Raw genomic sequence first — 17861 nt, 5'->3', positions numbered from 1 at the left:
TCTGATGAAGATTTATTAACCCCGTCCTTTTGGTTTTCCCCTTCAGACCCAGAAAAATCAGCTCTGATAAATCCGTGTGCTCACATTCTTTGTGTCTCCACAGAGACCCAGTCTGGTGACAGTGGTGGAGTGGATCGACTATGAGACTCTGGCTCTTCTGTTCGGCATGGCGAGTAACTTCTCACATGTTATTGACCCAACAAATCTCAGGGCACAGATGGAGGTCTCTGATAGTCCTGGACTCTCAGCTTCACTCTGTGGCCTTTCTGTCAGTCTTCCAAATGTCTGACAATCAAATGTTACAAAACTGACAATAAAAAATCCTGTCTCCATGGAAACAAACATGTCCTGAATATGTCGGGTTTGGTGTGAAACTGAAGCGCGTGTTTGAGAAGCTTTCAGGAACAGTAACAAAGGGATGATTTCGATTTTTTTCAGTGAGAAACCGTTATGATAATTTCACCTGCATGTGACTCTGCTGCATGACTAAGAAAATGTGTAATTCTAGCAGAGAAGTGAAGTTAAACTGTTTCCATGTGATTTTATACCATTTGTAAACAGAATATTAAAGAATCCTGAAACATATTGAAGCATATCCTGAAATATCAAAAATAAACACGTAATCTTACATAATGGAAAATGTTTCTTTTTCTTCAACATCACAGATGATGCTGGTGGCCATTTTCTCAGAGACTGGCTTCTTTGATTACTGTGCAGTGAAGGTGAGTTGAATGACTTATTATTATTAATAATATACAGTAACAAATACAGTGCAGAGAGTCCTGTGAAAACTTTCTTTTTCACAGGACTCTCTGCAGTCCTGTTTGCTCGACTCCCAGCAAATTCATCCCAAGCTTAGAACGAGCAACGCTCAGAGAACCATCAAAAAACCCCAAAGAGCTCCATCTCAGTCGGCATGCTAAAGGTTAAACTTTGCTTTACTTTACTTTATTACATTTTTAGAGCATTTTTAGTGAGTTAAAGTTCCTGACAATTAGAAAAATAGTGAAGTATGGCTTGTTTGGAAGGGCTGCAGGAGAAAGGTTAATCAGCTTAAGTTTGCAAAGCTGCAGCTGAAGAAACCACAAAGAGTGCAGATGTTTGTCATGATGCACAGCAGCACGTTTGGAGGAAACCAAACTCAGCACATCAGCACAAACACCTCAGAGCAGCTGTCAGCACGGTGGAGGAGGGCTGAGGATTTGGGCTGCTTGCAGTCACTGAGTGAATACCAAACTATTCAGAGTCACATGTGAGGCCGTCTGGTCCACAGCTGAAGCTTGGACTAAACTGGGTCACCAACAGGACGATGATCCCAAGCACAGCAGCAAGCAGAACAGCTGAAAAAGAAAAGAATGACGGTGCTGCAGCGGCTCAGTCAGAGTCCAGACCTCAGCCTGACTGAATGCTGTGGTGGGACCATCAGAGAGCTGTGCATGAATGAATGCTGCAGACCTCGATGAGCTGAAGCTCCGCTGTGAAGAAGAGTGGACCAAAACTCCTCCACAGTGATGTGACAGACTGATGAAGTCACACACACAGTGATTACTTCAGCTTCTTGGAGGTGCTACAAGCTGCTGAATCAGGGGCTGGACTTTGGTCTTCACCGGACTGCAGAAAGTCCTGAGAAAACTTTTTACCCTGAGTGTAGGTACGTTTACCAGCACATGCAGTGTTCTTTTGATCCCACTGAGCCTCTTACATTTTTCTTTTGTGGGAACGTTATTATTTATTTTTGGTTGTTCATGTAAGATAATTATGATAACTTGTTTGCATATGATGAATATCTTGTGTGTAAAGTTTCACCTTATGATATTTACGGCGCTCTGTAGGATACTGAGTGATGGTGTATGAAAACAGCTGCCTGCTGGTGAGATGCTTCGAAGTTGACAGGCTTTGAGCTATTTCTGAAATTAGCAACAATACATGACACGCCTGGAGTTTTGATTTTGACTCATCCAATGTGACCAAGTTTAAGGAGGACCTTTGCAATGTAAGACAGCCTATCAAGTTTTGATGTCTATCTTTACATCCTGACCCCAAAAAATAGTAACAGCAATAACAGGCTGACAAGAGTGACATTTGTTGTGTTTCGAGGGAAAGTTCAGAAAACTGGGTCTTCAAAACAAGCAGATTTTATGGGTTTTAATTTAGAAAGAAATGTTTTTTAACTGCCTTTTCAGAAAATGAAGCACATTTTTGTGGTGCTACAAGTTTCACAGTCCTGTCTATCCTCCAAATGATAGAGGAACACACATTCTCAAATTAGTCTGTTACTCCGCCATCGAAGATAAGACGTCCATCTTCTCTTTTCAAAGAAGGTCAGAGTCTCCCATCAGGAAAACAGCTCCAGGGCGCTCCGCTCCAATACTGAATGTGCGCCGTGGCTGCTGAATGAGGTCGAACGCCTTTGTGCGTCAGGTACAACGAGTCCTCGAAAACAGGGAGATCATGCGAGCTCATGAATTTTAAGTGTGAAAAAGCTGGCGCTCCAAATTAAAATACCTTCTTATAGAAGAGCTCAGCAGCTCTCACACATTATCTAGGAAAGGTGGCCATCCTGACCCACTGCGGTAAGAGCAGGGCTTTAAAGTGGGAATCCATGTGCAGCTGGATGATATCAGATCTTGTGCTACTTATTGTGGATATTTTTATGTCATTCTTAATGCTTTTAACACATCTCAGAAGAGTCAGAACTGGTCTTCAGCAGGGTGAACTATTTCTTTTTGACTCAGTTGTACTAGATGGTAATTCCTTTCTGTGAAACAAACAAATGCTTGTAATTAACATACTAACCTGATCTCTCCATGATCTGTCTTCACTCTGCAGGCTTACCATTTATCCAGAGGAAGAGTGTGGCCCATGATCATCATCCTCTGTCTCATCGCTGCCATTTTATCTGCTTTTCTGGACAATGTGACCACTATGATGCTTTTCACTCCCGTCACCATTAGGTACAGTACAGGAGCACACACAAACACACACACACACACACACACACACACTGCTGCCCACAGCAGTGTGACTGTCCTGCACACATTGTTAAATGATCAATACCTTTATCTTCCAATATCCTTTGCATATTTTTCTGTTTATGCCACCCTTTGCAATCTAATCAGGACTAAAGGGCTTTTCTGCCTCTGTCTGATTTTGCAGGTTGTGTGAGGTGCTTAATCTAGACCCCAGACATGTCCTGATTGCAGAAGTAATCTTCACCAACATTGGAGGGGCCGCCACAGCTGTCGGAGATCCACCCAACGTGATTATAGTATCAAATCAGGACCTGCGCAGAGAAGTAGGCACTTTCACAGCTCTAATATACAGTAATCTGACACATGAACCTTCTAGTAAAGGAAACACATTACTGACAGTACAGTACTGAATGATAGATTCACTGGCTGAAAAGGGATTCAGGCTAAACATCCTGCAGGTGTTTGGTAAAAGTTTGCATGTTGCATAAAAAAATGAACATGGCCAACTTGACATCACCCACTGGCTTGTGAACTCCCACTCTGAACTCTCAGATGTTGCATTTTTTTTTTTGGTTTCATAGAGCCAGAAGGGACCATACTGAGACCAGAGTGTTCTCAGCTGGTTAGTTTGGTTAGCAAGCTGCAACCACGAACTGTATGAAGGCATTATACAAACTCATAGTGTATACCTGCCAATTAACCTGTGTAACAGGCTAATAACATACTTAAATTTCACACTTCTGTGTTGGAGCTCCACCACGTTGGATGGTCTGTTAGGCCAATGAAGCGCACAGCAGCCATATTATTGGTCAGATAATTGCATAAAAAAAATGCTCCAAAAGGCTCCAACAGCACCAACATGGTCCAGAGGCCTAGCAGACAGTTAGCAGCTACAGCCACCTGTGTTGCCATCCACCTGTCAATCAAATAGGCCACGCCCCCAACAATGCACTTTAAACTTTTAACCTCAATCCAATTTTAAGAGGTGAGTTATAAAAACATCCTTCCCCCAGTACAGCTGTTATGAAGGAGGAAATTATCTACAGAGACCAAAGCAGTTTCTGTATCAGCTGTAAACATGTTTATTTCTGCTGGAAAGTTTTAACATGGGAGTCTGTGGGGACTGACTCTCTGTGGTTGTGCTCAGCAGGTGGGCTCCAACTAGAGGTTCATGTTTGTGTGTGCTGCTACTTTGGTGTCCATGCTAGTTTCAAGAACAAAAGTAATACATAACTAACACAGCTGTAATACATGTACAAACCCAAATGTTAGATTTTTAAAAATAATAATACAATAATGTTGACTTTTCTTTTAAAAACATTTAAAAAATATTCCCTTTAATGAACAAATATTTTTGCTGCTTTATGTAAATCTGTTTTTCAAACTGGACCTTGCAAGCATTTCAGTCGGCAGGTAAAATCTGTGCAAGGACAAAGAAACACAGCTGTGCTTCACAGCATATTGAACTTTTTTACAGCTGGTTTTGAGAATGTTTCCTAAACTCAGTCATGACACTTAATTTGGCCCATCCAATAATTCTCTGTTCATGAAGAGACAGATTGAATGCATTTTCCCTTTTATTGAAACAGTGTAGATGTGAAATAATGTAGCACATCTACAGAGACCATAATGAAATAACATTTTGTGCAGTTGGTGTTTCCTTTAAGGTTAAAGTCCACTGCACTGTGCTTTTTTTAAGCCTTCATATTTCCTCTTATAAACTGAGGAATTCACAGCCTGATGTTGCATTTACAGCACATGCACATTTATGCTGTACATATAGACTTTTTTCCTGTCCTGTGAACAAATTTAATCATCTGTGTTTGCTGGGTTGTACATCTGCAATCTTTGTTCAGCGCAATCTGTCTGTGTATTTATACAGCCATGAGTGGTGACCCTTATTTACGTTGATGTGCAGGTGATGAATGGAGATGTAGTGACAATGAATCCGGTTTATATTTTTGCTGCAGGTGTCATAAATCACAGGAATTAAAAATGTCAAGAAAAAGAAAAGAAGCTGTAACCTGCCCTTATTTCAGTGCAGCTGACCAGTGTAATGGGCTGTTTTTCCTTGTGTTCTTGGTCAGAGGTTTGCATTTACATGTGGACCTACCTTTTTATACATACAAATATGACTATTTCTCCCATTCTCACATGTAATCATTTGCAACAGCTGTGAAGACTAACACCTTCTATTCCTTCACCTTCCTCTGACATAGAGCAGCAGCAGCTTACAGTATGCTGGTGAGGCGTCTACACGTGACGTGACCTCGTCTTTGGGATTAGTCTCTGGTTAAACTTGTGAAATAGACACTGCCACCACTGATGCAATAATGTGTGAAACCATGTAACATCCAGTTCTTTTCCAGTGGTGGATGGTAGAACAGTGTTTGTAATGAACCAATCTCTGCAAATACAGAGAAGCTTTCTGGTGTGTGGCTCTTTTGCAGTTTGAGCTCAACTAAATCCTGTTTGAGCAGGATTTGGTTACATGCAGGTAGATTTGTCAAAATTCAGAATGAACCCCAGGATATCTGCTGGCTGCACCAGAAACCCCTCAGAGGTGGCTGTTACCCTCAGAGGCTAAACAGGGTGTCTAATAGTCCCTATTAATCAAAACGAACCAAAAACAATCTGCAATGAGATGAATCAGAGTGAATGTAACTAAAACAGATAAAATAATGATTTAGACCTGCTTCTAGAAAGAAACCCGCATTTTAGTTTTCACAAAAATGGCAGCAAATCAGCATCAGTGAGAATTTGTTTTGTTTTTCCTTCTCACTGTCACCAGGTGCTTGCTCACAGGGGGTTGTCTGATTGTTGGGTTTTCTCTGTATTACTGTAGGGTCTTTACCTTACAATGGAAAGCACTTTGAGGTGACTTTTTGTTGTGATTTGGTGCTATATAAATAAAACTGAACTGAAGATTTTCTTACAAGGAAGCTGAGTTTGCTACCAAAATGCTAGCATCCTTCTTCTTCTGCTTCTTCAGCTGCTCCCTTTAGGGGGCGCCACAGCAAATCATCTGCCTTCATCTCACCCTATCCCAGCATCCTCCTCTGTCACACCAACCCTCTGAATGCCCTCCTTCACATCCATAATCGTCCTCTGTGGTCTTCCTCTTTTCTTCCTGCCTGGCAGCTCCATCTTCAGCATCCAGTATTTCCACCATCCCTCCTCTGTACATGTCCAAACCATCTCAGCCTTGCCTCTCTGACTTTGAGCTGTCCCTCGGATGGACTCAGTTGTAAGCCTGTCCATCCTGGTCACTCCCAATGAAGATCTGAGCATCTTCAGCTCTGCCAGCTCGGCCTCCTGTCTTTGTGTCAGTTCCAACATCTCCAAACCATCCACCATAGCAGGTCTCACTACCATCTAGTAAACCTTCCCCTTCACTCTTACTGCTCTCCTTCTGTCACAAATCACCCCTGACACTCATCTCCACCCACTCCACTCTGCCTGCACTCTCTTCTTTCTTGTGCGCTGCAGGTAACAAACAAACACCAAACAAACATCTGTGTTTTATGATCTATCTTTTGGATAAATTCTGAGATTACCACAAAATTGAACATTATTTATCATTCAGCCTTTTGGAAACCCATTTAGACACAAATTGTCAGCTGTCGCACAAATTTGGACCAAAGTGATGCGAGTCAGCAGTGACAACATTTTACCGAGGTAATCAGAGCAGGCTGTCGCTGGCCGAAAAGGGCAATGACTTGTTGGTTCCTCTCATAACCTTCACCGTTTGTATACTCAGAGGAGCATGATGCTAAATCTATACAAGAGATGACATTTTCCCAACTGCTTGATGTGACATCTGTTCAGTGTGTGTGACATTTTGGCCTTTGCTGATGCAAGCAGTATGTTGTCTGCGGGTTACTGTAGCTCCTATAGCGCCAGGCTTCCACAGCCCACCGTCCAGTTTGTCTTGGCTTCATTTCCCAGGTGACAGAACTGCAGGGATACAGACGCAACACACTCATTCAGTCATGTCTGGCTAAACACAGCTTGTGTGTGCATGCATGGTCTGCTTACCTGTTTGTTTGTTTGCATGCTGGCTCGTTTGTGTCGAGGGGATTTTTGTGATCTGGAGGTGGACAGAAAGGCACATCTGTGAAGTGTCTATGCGTTTAGGTCCTGCTCCTCATCACAATCTTTATCTTTGATTTGTTACACAGCAAAGTACCATTGTGCACATAAACTCTCTGCTATAATTTAACTGCCAAGTGGATCTGCTCCAATCAGAGTCATTGACATTGGCTCTGAAATATGGACTCGTCAGGGTCACAGCTGATGGCTGCAAACAGAAATACAAACACATCAACAAACACACACACTTTGATTCTTGAAGTCTTTCTCTCTTTTTTTGCTTTTAGTTTCATAGCTGAACACAAGATTTTGACAGGAACTGTGACATTTTTCATTAACAGCAGGTTTGTGCAGGCAGCTGTTCTCAAATCCACCAGGCTGCAGGTCACAGCAGACAGAGAGCAGGTCTCCGCGGGGGTGTGCATAAAAGAGCGGGCAGAGATGTGCTGTGCAAGTGATGAGATTAACTTTGTGATCCAAAAGGAACATGTGGACTAAATCTATTGTCTAATAATTTAGACACTTCCACTCATGTTTCCTTGGATCACCCCCTTCTTTTCTCTTCATTTTAAAATATTTTTTCCCTGTAGAGGTCACTGTTAACCAGTTTTATCACTGAATATCTGAAACTTTATTCTTCATACTGGGCAAGCATAAGAAATAAAGGCAACATGAACTACCTACAGCATCTTTAAATCTGAGCTTTATGTTATAAAGATGTTGTACAAAGAGAAATGCCAAAGGATTTATACATTTTGTTGTTTCTGAAGGGTTTTTTTTGTCAGTTTTCTTACTCATGTGCTCCATGGCACACTTCAACTAGGAGAAATCATCTGTAAGAAAAGAGGAAAATTAATTCAAAAAATGTGATCAAAATGAAAGTATTTCTGGAGTCCGGTGAGAAGCAGAACAGTGCAGTGAGCAGAATCCCAAATGATGGCAGAAGATAGTGAGCAGTGGTGGAGGAGCAGCGTAAACAGATGGCTGATGGAGATATTGAATAAAATGCCCTGAGTGAAGTGGAGATGGGGATGAGGAGGGTTGGAGACAGATCCAGGAACAGGGGCTGATGAATGAAGTGAATTTGACAGCGTGGGAAAGTCAAGTGACGAGGAAAATAGAGCAGCAAGAATCACAGAGAGGAATAAAGACAGAGCATTTGTGTGCAATAGTCAAAATCATTCCTGCAGGGAGCCCTTTAACACAGATAATGCAACATAACAGTAGCACATACACTTATTTTCCAAATGTGTGCTTGATGATTACAGTTTGGAGGGTGAATGCATCTCCTTTCATCCTTATCAAGAGTTCAGCCTTCTTAAGGCCCTTTTCTATCTAAAGGAAAACAGTCTCACATCATCGTAATGCACTCGTGTGGGCAGACAGGTCAGGCCGCTGCCTTCCTGAACCGTGAGCTTCCTTTCCTCAGAAAACCACCTGACTTTTTTCACATTGTGTCTCTGCATAAACATCTATCACTGGATGCAGTCATTGTTTTTTTTTCTCATAATAACTGAAGGCTCGGTTTGTCACCTCTGAATGAAATTTGGCCAGACGGTGAATGTCTAACACATTTTCATTATGTGTCCTACAGGGGATTGATTTTGCCAGTTTCACAGGCTACATGTTCCTTGGAATATGCCTGGTCCTTTTTACCTCATTTCCTTTCCTGCGGATGCTCTACTGGAACAAAAAACTTTACAACAAAGAGTCCATTGAAATTGTTGGTAAGTAGCAGTGCTTTGTCCATAGACTGTATAAAAAAGATGGATGTAGTCTGAAACGTGAACCAATGCAGTGATGATTTAAAACCCTAAACAGCCGAGGGTGACACCTGTGGTTGCTTAGAAGTCTGGCCTCAGTAAGCACGCTCCTGATGAATTTAGTCTCTGGTTTGAAGTCTTAATGAATGGTAAATGGACGAGTTCTTATATAAAGCTTTTCTACTCTGAGCACTCAAAGCGCTTATACAACACGTTTACATTTACCCCATTCACACAAGCACTTCCATGATTAACTAAGTACTTTTATTGTCTAACATTCACACAAATTCACACTCCAACACTTGCATCGGAGAGCAACTTGGGGTTCAGTATCTTGCCCGAGGATACTTTGGCATGCAGCCAGGAGCAGCCAGGAATCAAACCGCCAACTTTCCAATCAGTAGCTGACCTGCTCTACCTCCTGAGCTACAGCCACCCCGAATAAAATTGAATAAAATTTAAGTTTTTATTGAATGCTAATTTTATAATTAGAGTCAAAAAGGATGATAAAACTGGGGATACTTTTGGGCTACACGGATTGACAAGCTGCTACTCTGACAGTACGAAGTGTTCCTCAGTCAGATCCTCTGACTGAGCATCATTACAGTTACAGAACATCAAACTGGTGATGACAAATACTCAGAGATCTCACATTGGGCGATGATGCCCACAGTGGGTGATCCTTTATGTGTAGTCTCTGGTTTTGTCACAAATGTATCACAATTATTTGTGATGCATTTGATTAGTATTAAGAACTTTAACCCCAATAACATCTGTGCACATACTACCTCCCCAGTAAACCTTCTCAGGTGATGCATAACATTATTAACTTGGCATTATGACCTCATCCCTCTAATTTCACCTTGGGATGTATGCTGCCTTCAGTTTTCAGATGTCTGTCGTCACAGATATCACATTTCTGAATTATGTATTGCTGCTGAGAGATTCTCTGTGTGCATGATGCAGTCATTTGTGTGTGTGTGTGTGTGTGTGTGTGTGTGTGTGTGCATGCATGCATGCATGTGTATGTGTTTTAATTTATAGTTTGTTTAAATACTTTATTTGGAGATGTCTGAAAAGGTTATGCTCAGTAGAGCTGGAGCTCGATAATTTAGGAACAGAGGACCAAGCTCAGTGTTCCTCTTTAGACTATAACCCCCCCCCCCCCCCCCCCCCCCCCCCCCCCGACACACATATGCACACACGCACACAGTATAATAATATATTAATACATCCTGCTGAAGGACAGTCTTCAGAATGGGGTGATAGAGATTTCCACAACAATCACTGTTTATAAATGGAACAAAGACGGTGATCTACTTCAAAAGTTAAATTGAGCTGCCCTCCATCATGCAGGTGTAATGTACCACAATCTCTTCACATCACATACAAAATAAGCCATCTTGATTTCCCATCACCTCAGTGTCAGTGCTGCTGCGCCCCCATCTCTGCCTGCTGTTTCAACCCCTCCACCACCTCGGTCTTCCCCACGTTTAGTTTAGTCGGCACCACTACAGTCAAACTACAGCTGTGAAAAACTAAGTACTCCCTTACTGTTTATGTAGGAATTAGGAGGGTAAGGCAGGAGCTGCTGATCAAATGCATTTGATTACCTGATCAGCAGCAGGTGTGAGCACCTCTGTAAAAGCCAAATTTTTGCAGTTTGCTGGTCTGAAGCATTCAGGTGTGTTAACACAAAGCCACAATCTTCCCAGGAGAGGACGTCCCAGCAAATTCACCCAGAGGTCAGACCGTGCAATGCTCAGAGAACCTGCAAAGAACCAAAGAGCTCCATCTCAAACTCTACAGGCCTAGCATGTTAAGGTTAAAGTTCATGAAGGCACAATAAGAAACAGACTGAACAGGTATGGCTTGTTTGGAAGGGCTGCAGGGAACATGGCAGCGCAGCTTAGGTTTGGAAAGACTTCTGGAATGATGTCCTTTGGGCAGACAGGACCAAAGTGGAGATGTTTGTCCATGATGCACAGCAGCACGTTTGGAGGAAACCAAATGTGAAGCCATGTGTCCCACAGCTGAAGCTCAGCAGATCTTGGCTCCTATTGAATCTGATTGAAATACTCTGGTGGGACCTTCAGAGAGCTGTGAATAAAACATTGCCTGCAAATTTTAACGAACTGAAGCGACACTATAAAGAGTGGGCCAAACTTTCCTCCCCAACAATGTGAGACACTGACAAAGTCACACAGAAAACAATAACTTCAAGTTATTGCTGCTAAATGAGGTTCTATAAGCTACTGTGAAGTTAGTTTTTGGTAACTTTGTTTGTAAGTTTGTGGTAAGGCTCTGTTTTGGGGCCTTCCCACCCTTCCATATATACAGTGCATGTGGAAAGCATAAAGGTGGGGAGTGCATCAGCCAACAGGTATGACATTGATTGGGCCGGCCTTGAGATGGGTTGCAAATTGGCTTGGAGATGCGCATCAAACGTAGGCAGGCTAAAACAACTCAAATAACACACCTGTGTGAGGTTTGGCAGTTGAATGCTTAGAGCACGGGTGTCAAACTCCAGGCCTCGAGGGCCGGTGTCCTGCAGGTTTTAGATGTGTCCCTGATCCAACACACCTGAATCAAATGGCTGAATTACCTCCTCAGTCTGCAGGCGAGTTCTCCAGAGTCCTGCTAATGACTTCTGTATTTGACTCAGGTGTGTTGAAGCAAAGACACATCTAAAACCTGCAGGGCACCGGCCCTCGAGGCCTGGAGTTTGACACCCCTGGCTCAGAGGGGTATCAGTGGAAACATCAGCTGACATGGCATGTCTGAGCTGATGCTGCGTTTGGTTTGTGACATACATGAACAAAGTGATGAGCTTGGAGCCTAGATGCCAAACTTGAGGCCTCTTAGTTCTGAGTGGACTAAGTTTACAACTACTTTGATAAAACAAACTTTTTGCCCTTTAAAAATGTTAAAGTATTCATGATGATGACCTAACTCGGACATCGTTTAGCGGCGTGGAACGCCTTTATCTCCTTCTTTCACCAGCTCACCTCTTTCAAGAGTCTGGTGACTCACAGTGTCCCAGACACCACACCGCTCATGTGAGAAAACCCCTTTACGCTGATGTTCAGCTGTTGGCTCTGACTAGTTGGCAGTGAACAGACTCACTCATCCAGAGAGCAGTCTGATAGCAGCACGAGACTCCTTTCTTTTCTATTATAAAAGCTATTCAGCTAATCTGCTGTACCAAAGTTCTTTTTGTGTATCTTCTTAATTATCCAGCAACAGGAAAGAAAATGATTTGGCCATCCCCGAAGACTGAACACTGTCCAGAGAAAGAGATCACAGACACCACAGAGTGTTGGGAGGATGACTGTCCTCCATCATATTGTGTTACTGTAGATCTGTGCACGTGAGACCCCGGGGACTTAGATAATAAGTACACAAAACAAAATACCAGGAATATTTGTTTGAAATCTTCCAGAAACACAGTCACCTCCTATCATTGTTTACCCACACTATCACACTGCCCCCCTGAGATGACCCCACCCCAGCATGGGATGATTGAAGCAGAGACCACGAGACTGCTCAGGGGTCACCACAATGCTCACATTTGAGATGTGAACAACACTGACAGTTGGGAGCTGCGCTGTCACACTGAGCCGCAGGCAAACTGAAGGAAGCTGTTACCAATCACCACGGTGACCGTTCAGTCCAGGCCTGCTGGTCCATCTGTAAATCCTGCCCCGTGGAGTTCCTGCTTCTCCTGCCAGCCTGGCCTTGCTAGGAGTGCATGTGGCTGGATAAGCTCCCCCCCACCACAGCTGGTAATTGTGCAGATTTGCTTACAGGAAATGTTTTTCCCCTCTGTGCTGCTTAGATCTTATTAAGATCACCTAGCAACCTTCCTGAAAAAGAACGGCAACTACTGATATCTACATATGGGTCCTCCTCCCTCAGGCTGTATCTGTGTTTGAGCATTGGCGGTTCCTCGGTTGGTCAGCGCCCCCGTCGCCTGGCTGCATTAGGCCCTCTGCGGGGACTCACACAGCATATGGACTGAAAATGTCATGATGTTCTCTCAGCTGTAGAAGACATTACCAAACAAATCTCCACTATAAATGTGCTACATCCTGCTACTGAGCTTTCTCACTGTGACTGTGCAGTCTGTAAGTTTAACATGAACTTAACAGGTAGTGTTCTCTCCTGCTCTGTTTGCCCTGCAGAACTCAAGCATGAGATCCTGGTCTGGAGGCAAACGGCTCAGCGCATAAACCCCGCCAGCCGAGAGGAGACAGCTGTGAAATGTCTTTTAATGCAAAAAGTCCTCAACCTGGAAAGTCTCCTGCGCAAAATGATGAAAACCTTCCAAAGGTTAAAAAAGCACAGAACATTCAGAAACATCTTGTCTGTACTGTTCATGTTACCTTATGTAGATCTTAACAAAATATTAGCAGTGTCTGCTTTTGTAATTACACTTGTCATGAATTGGCTCATTAAAACATGCATTATTGATTATTAATGATAACTGTAAAGTCATAAATATGTTCCCGCCATTTTGGATCTTGACTCAGTGTTTCGACACAAACTCAGTCCAAACTTTTGACCGGTACTGTATTTTATCCAGTCTTCACTAGTCTTGGTACACACAGGAAAAGCAGTGCAGAGAGGACCCAAATGCAAAACACAGAGGAGGCTAAACTCCCCCCAAACTTTATTTGTCTGATGCAGAATGTCAGGAGAACAAACAGGGAGCTCAACAATCTGACAAAGATGGTATATATGTGCACACAGTGCGGTTGACTGAGGATAAGAAACAGGTGAAATGAGATCAGGTGAAAATAATCAGACCCAGGTGAAGACAGTCACGGAAGTCAGGAAGTAAAAGTAGACATAAGGTAGTTAAGAAAACCAACTATCAAGGCAAATGACCAAGACATGAAGACTAACACTAATATAATAACAGACGGGGGAACCGCTAACACACAGGCAGCACAGAAAAACACAGAACACACAAACGAATACCACAAAAATCAAACTCAGTAAATACTAAACAAAAAACCTGGGATGATGACACACACCACCGACTGGCCAGTGTACACACTGAGACTGCGAAGAAAACGGACGAACAAGACATCCTTTCACCACAAGGGGTCACTATGGTAGGCAGGAAAGAGGAAATTTCTCACAAAAGGCTAGAAACACGGTTCTACTTTTAAAATGTGGGGTCATGGGGTCATACCGGTTTGTCAAAAACAGTCAGTAGTACAGCTGTGTGTTTAGCTGGCTGCTGTCAGATACAAGAACCACAAGCAACAGTCACACTGTGACTGCACCGAGGTGTTTGTTTTTTTACTTCTGAAATTAGACGTAAAGTAGAAGTACTCTCCCTGAGGTCAGTGCATGCATGTTATCCCCGTCAGACCTCAGGCTTCTCTGAGCACTCAGCTTCAGACTGTTTGTTTCTACTCCAGGATCAGCACGATCTCAGTGAGAGCGGATATCAGAAGAAAATCACGCGAAGCATTGGACCAACAGTCCAACATTAGAAATATGGAGCAGGAGCAGAGCATGATAGGTCCCCTCTAATTATTTAAAACACAGCATGGCACTGAGCATGACATGTTCAGTTTCATCTGAAGTCCAGAAATAGTTTGTTTTTTCCCTGTTCCTATTTTTCTGTGCCTGCTTTCCGGACCGTCATAGCAATTACAGCAAACCCATAAATACAAATTTTGAAGAGCAGGATATGCAGAAATAGATCCTTAACACCGCACAGCACTCAGTATGTGGTTATAAAGAGGCACCATGTTTCTACGAGATGATATTTTTCCATTTTCTTTCTGTTTATTAATTCCCAGTGCATTCAGTTAATGCGAGATTTCAATGTTGCTGTTTATGACAGACAAATTTCTCAGGAGGATAAGAACTGGGAGCAAAACATCCAAGAACTGCAGAAGAAGGTAGGCTTTGATTCCTCACCTCGGTCACTGTGACTGATGTAATCTCAGTAATGAAGTAAGTCTAGTCTTTGAACGTTCACTTAAGACAAATCCTGTCATTCATGTGATAAAATCACCTTTCCCACCTTTCACAATAAAAACCAAAACATTTTCCTCCCCCACAGCACAGAATAACTGACAAGGTCCTGCTGGTGAAGTGCGTGTCCGTCCTTGGCGTTGTGATCTTCATGTTCTTTCTCAACTCCTTCGTTCCCAGAATTCATCTCGATCTCGGTAAGCCCGGCACGCTCTCATTATTGCACTGTTGCTGCTGGCCTCACTGTCATGTAATTATGATACAGCTTCCTGTATCCTTGCAATTTAAAAGAGCGTAAATAATGGGCTGACTAGCGAATGAAACCAACAAATTACACGGCTACAGAGCTGCAATTAAACCCACCATGTTCAATCCATCCATGTGCTTTTGAGCCCAGATTGAAGAACAAAATTTCAGGAAAGCTGCAAAAGGCTCTTAAAATACTGGACCAAAATTTTGTGCAAAAATAGGCAGTGCAAAATTTAACTCTGGAAATTTTATTCAGTGGAATTACTCAGTATGTTAGATGTAGATCTAAATTTTGATATTTTGTTCAAATTCCCATGTTCAATTTTACAGAAAATGCATTTCTTCCATTACATTTTGTAAACCATCATTTAGAAACATGCTCCATTCAGACCTGTGTACCCACGCCTGATCAGCCTTTTATTTTACCAAAAATTAAAAATGTTTGCATTCCCATTTCCAAAGTGTTGCTGTTGTGTTACGTTTTGGGCAAAGGGTGGGCCAACATTATATTAAACCCTGTGGATTAAGAATAGGATGTCACTCAAGTTCATATGTGTGTGAAGGCAGACGAGCGAATACTTTTGGCAGTATAGTGTCTCTGACTCTCTCTGATTCTGAGTAAGTTGCCTTTAAATCCAACACAATAAAACACAGACCCACACAGGAGGAGCTTGCTGGGGGCCCTCTCCCTTTCCTGGGAGAGAGCCCACTGTTTCAGAGGGCTAATGAGTCAGTGGCTAATGAGCCTCAGGGGAGAGCAAGAGAGCAGGTTATCTGTTAATCCAAAGGTCAGCGGTTTGAGTCCTGGCTCCTGACAGTCTGGGGTGATATACTGACCCCCTAATTACCTGTACATCCTTTGGAGTGTGTGTGACAGTAATAGTAATGGTGCACGGATTGCACTATTAATTACTATTTTACTATTCTATTCACATGATTAGTTTAAGACTTTAGAGGTTTTTTTTCTTCAAATCTGAGATTCATACTGGTGCAGTCACAGTCCACCCAGTAGATCCTGTTTGCCCAGCAAGCCCCTCTGGCTTGGCCTTTCATCCCTGCTCTCACACCGCCTCCCCTACAGCTTGCCGAAGTGCTCTCTCCCTCATTCAAGTGGAAATCTGTCTCTGCAGCTCCCACCGTGCCTCCTGAGCAGTGCCGGATAACCCGGGGTCTCAGTGGATCCGCATGCTCATGCATGCTGCAGAAAATCAAATCCCCTCTTCTTTTAGGGCTTTCTCGATCCCTTTGTATTCTCTGCATTTTTAAAATGATCTCAGTTGTGTAATCACGGCCACAGGAGAACATCTCATTGCCCTGTTGGATTTTTCACTTTTCCAAAGCTTCTAAACAGACCAGCTCATTCAAAGCTGATAATCGGTCTTTGTGTTTGACTAACTGACGTGCCCATTATATGCTTGGATCACGGTCAAACAATAATTAGCCCAGTTTCAGGCTAAAACAAAATGATGAACCAGAGCCCAAGAAAACAGCTGCAAAAGGTTAAAAACACAAACTGGGAAATGAGCACAGGAAACGCACGGGAGGGAAACGGACCGTCCGACAAGAAGAAAAGGAGAAGACAGGATTACAAACCCAGTTCCAAAAAGGTCGGGTCTCTGTGTAAACTTCAAATAAAAACAGAATGCAATGATTTGTAAATCTCATAAACCCAGATTTTATTCACGATCGAACACAGAAAATGCCAAATGTTTAAAGTGAGAACATTTTAATGAGAATCTGAGCTCATTGTGAATGTGATGGCAGCAACGCGTCTCTAAAAGCTGTTACAGGGCCGTGCTTCCCGCTGTGCAGCATCCCGTCTGCTTTAACAACAGTCCAGAAACATCTGGATACTGAGGAGGGCAGCTGCTGGACTTTGGGAGAGGAATGTTGTCCCATTCTGTTGTCTAGCATCGTCCTGCTGAAATACGAAGGCCTTCACTGAAGAAGACCTTTCAGCACTGATGGAGCCTTTCCAGATGTACCAGCTGCCAGTTCCACTGATGCACCCCCATACCCCATCAGAGATGCAGGCTCTGAACTGAGCTGATAACAAGTCAGATGGTCCCTCTGCTCTTTAGTCCGGAGGACACGCCATCTGTGTTTCCCAAAAAGAATTTCACATTTGGATTCGTCTGACTTCCGTTTCCACTTTGTCTCAGTCCATTTTTAATGAGCTTTGGCTCAGAGAAGGTGTTTCTGGATCATGTTCACAGACAGTGATTTCTGGAAGTGCTCCTGAGCCCACGCACTGATTTCCAGGACAGAATCGGGCCTTTTTTTTACTGCAGTGCTGCCTGAGAAAAAACATCAGATTTTTAAATCACCAAATCTCAGTATCAGTCTTAAAACTGGCTGTTGGTTGAGTTCTAATCTACACACACACACACACACACACACACACACACACACACACACACACACACACACACACACACACACACACACACACAGGTAAAATGAATGCGATCAGGTCATTGATTATACAAAGGAGGGGAAGGAACAAAGGCAGGAAGTAAGGTCCCAGCAAGACACACGCGAAACACGTCTGCAGAGTAAAACAGAAAGAAAGCAAAAGACAAAGAACTCTAACACTAAACATGAAGACAGATGGAGGGGAACACAGAAGAAAATGGGAAGAAAACATCACAGGAAGTCATTTTTAATTTATTTGCAAAAAATCACAACTTTGATATTTGTGGCAAATCTAAATTGTTCCTCAGTATCTGAACTGCTGCAGCATGCAGCGTTAAGATGAGATTATCACCACCAGGTTATCAAGTTCAAC

General features: G+C 42.9%; 1 protein-coding gene across 1 annotated transcript in view; it reads left to right on the top strand.

Moving 5' to 3' along the window:
* The window catches only part of oca2 (oculocutaneous albinism II), a 65857-nt gene that overhangs the window by 20891 nt on the left and 27105 nt on the right, over nt 1-17861 (top strand). The window contains exons 11-18 of the mRNA XM_030727616.1: nt 104-169; nt 666-722; nt 2830-2954; nt 3157-3295; nt 8659-8791; nt 13012-13159; nt 14691-14748; nt 14913-15021. Coding sequence (XP_030583476.1) covers nt 104-169; nt 666-722; nt 2830-2954; nt 3157-3295; nt 8659-8791; nt 13012-13159; nt 14691-14748; nt 14913-15021 — 835 coding nt within the window. The remainder of the gene's footprint in view (nt 1-103; nt 170-665; nt 723-2829; nt 2955-3156; nt 3296-8658; nt 8792-13011; nt 13160-14690; nt 14749-14912; nt 15022-17861) is intronic.

Source organism: Archocentrus centrarchus, chromosome 4 (assembly GCF_007364275.1).
Source record: "Archocentrus centrarchus isolate MPI-CPG fArcCen1 chromosome 4, fArcCen1, whole genome shotgun sequence".
NCBI lineage: Eukaryota > Metazoa > Chordata > Actinopteri > Cichliformes > Cichlidae > Archocentrus > Archocentrus centrarchus.
This window is presented reverse-complemented; position numbering and strand designations above follow the sequence as displayed.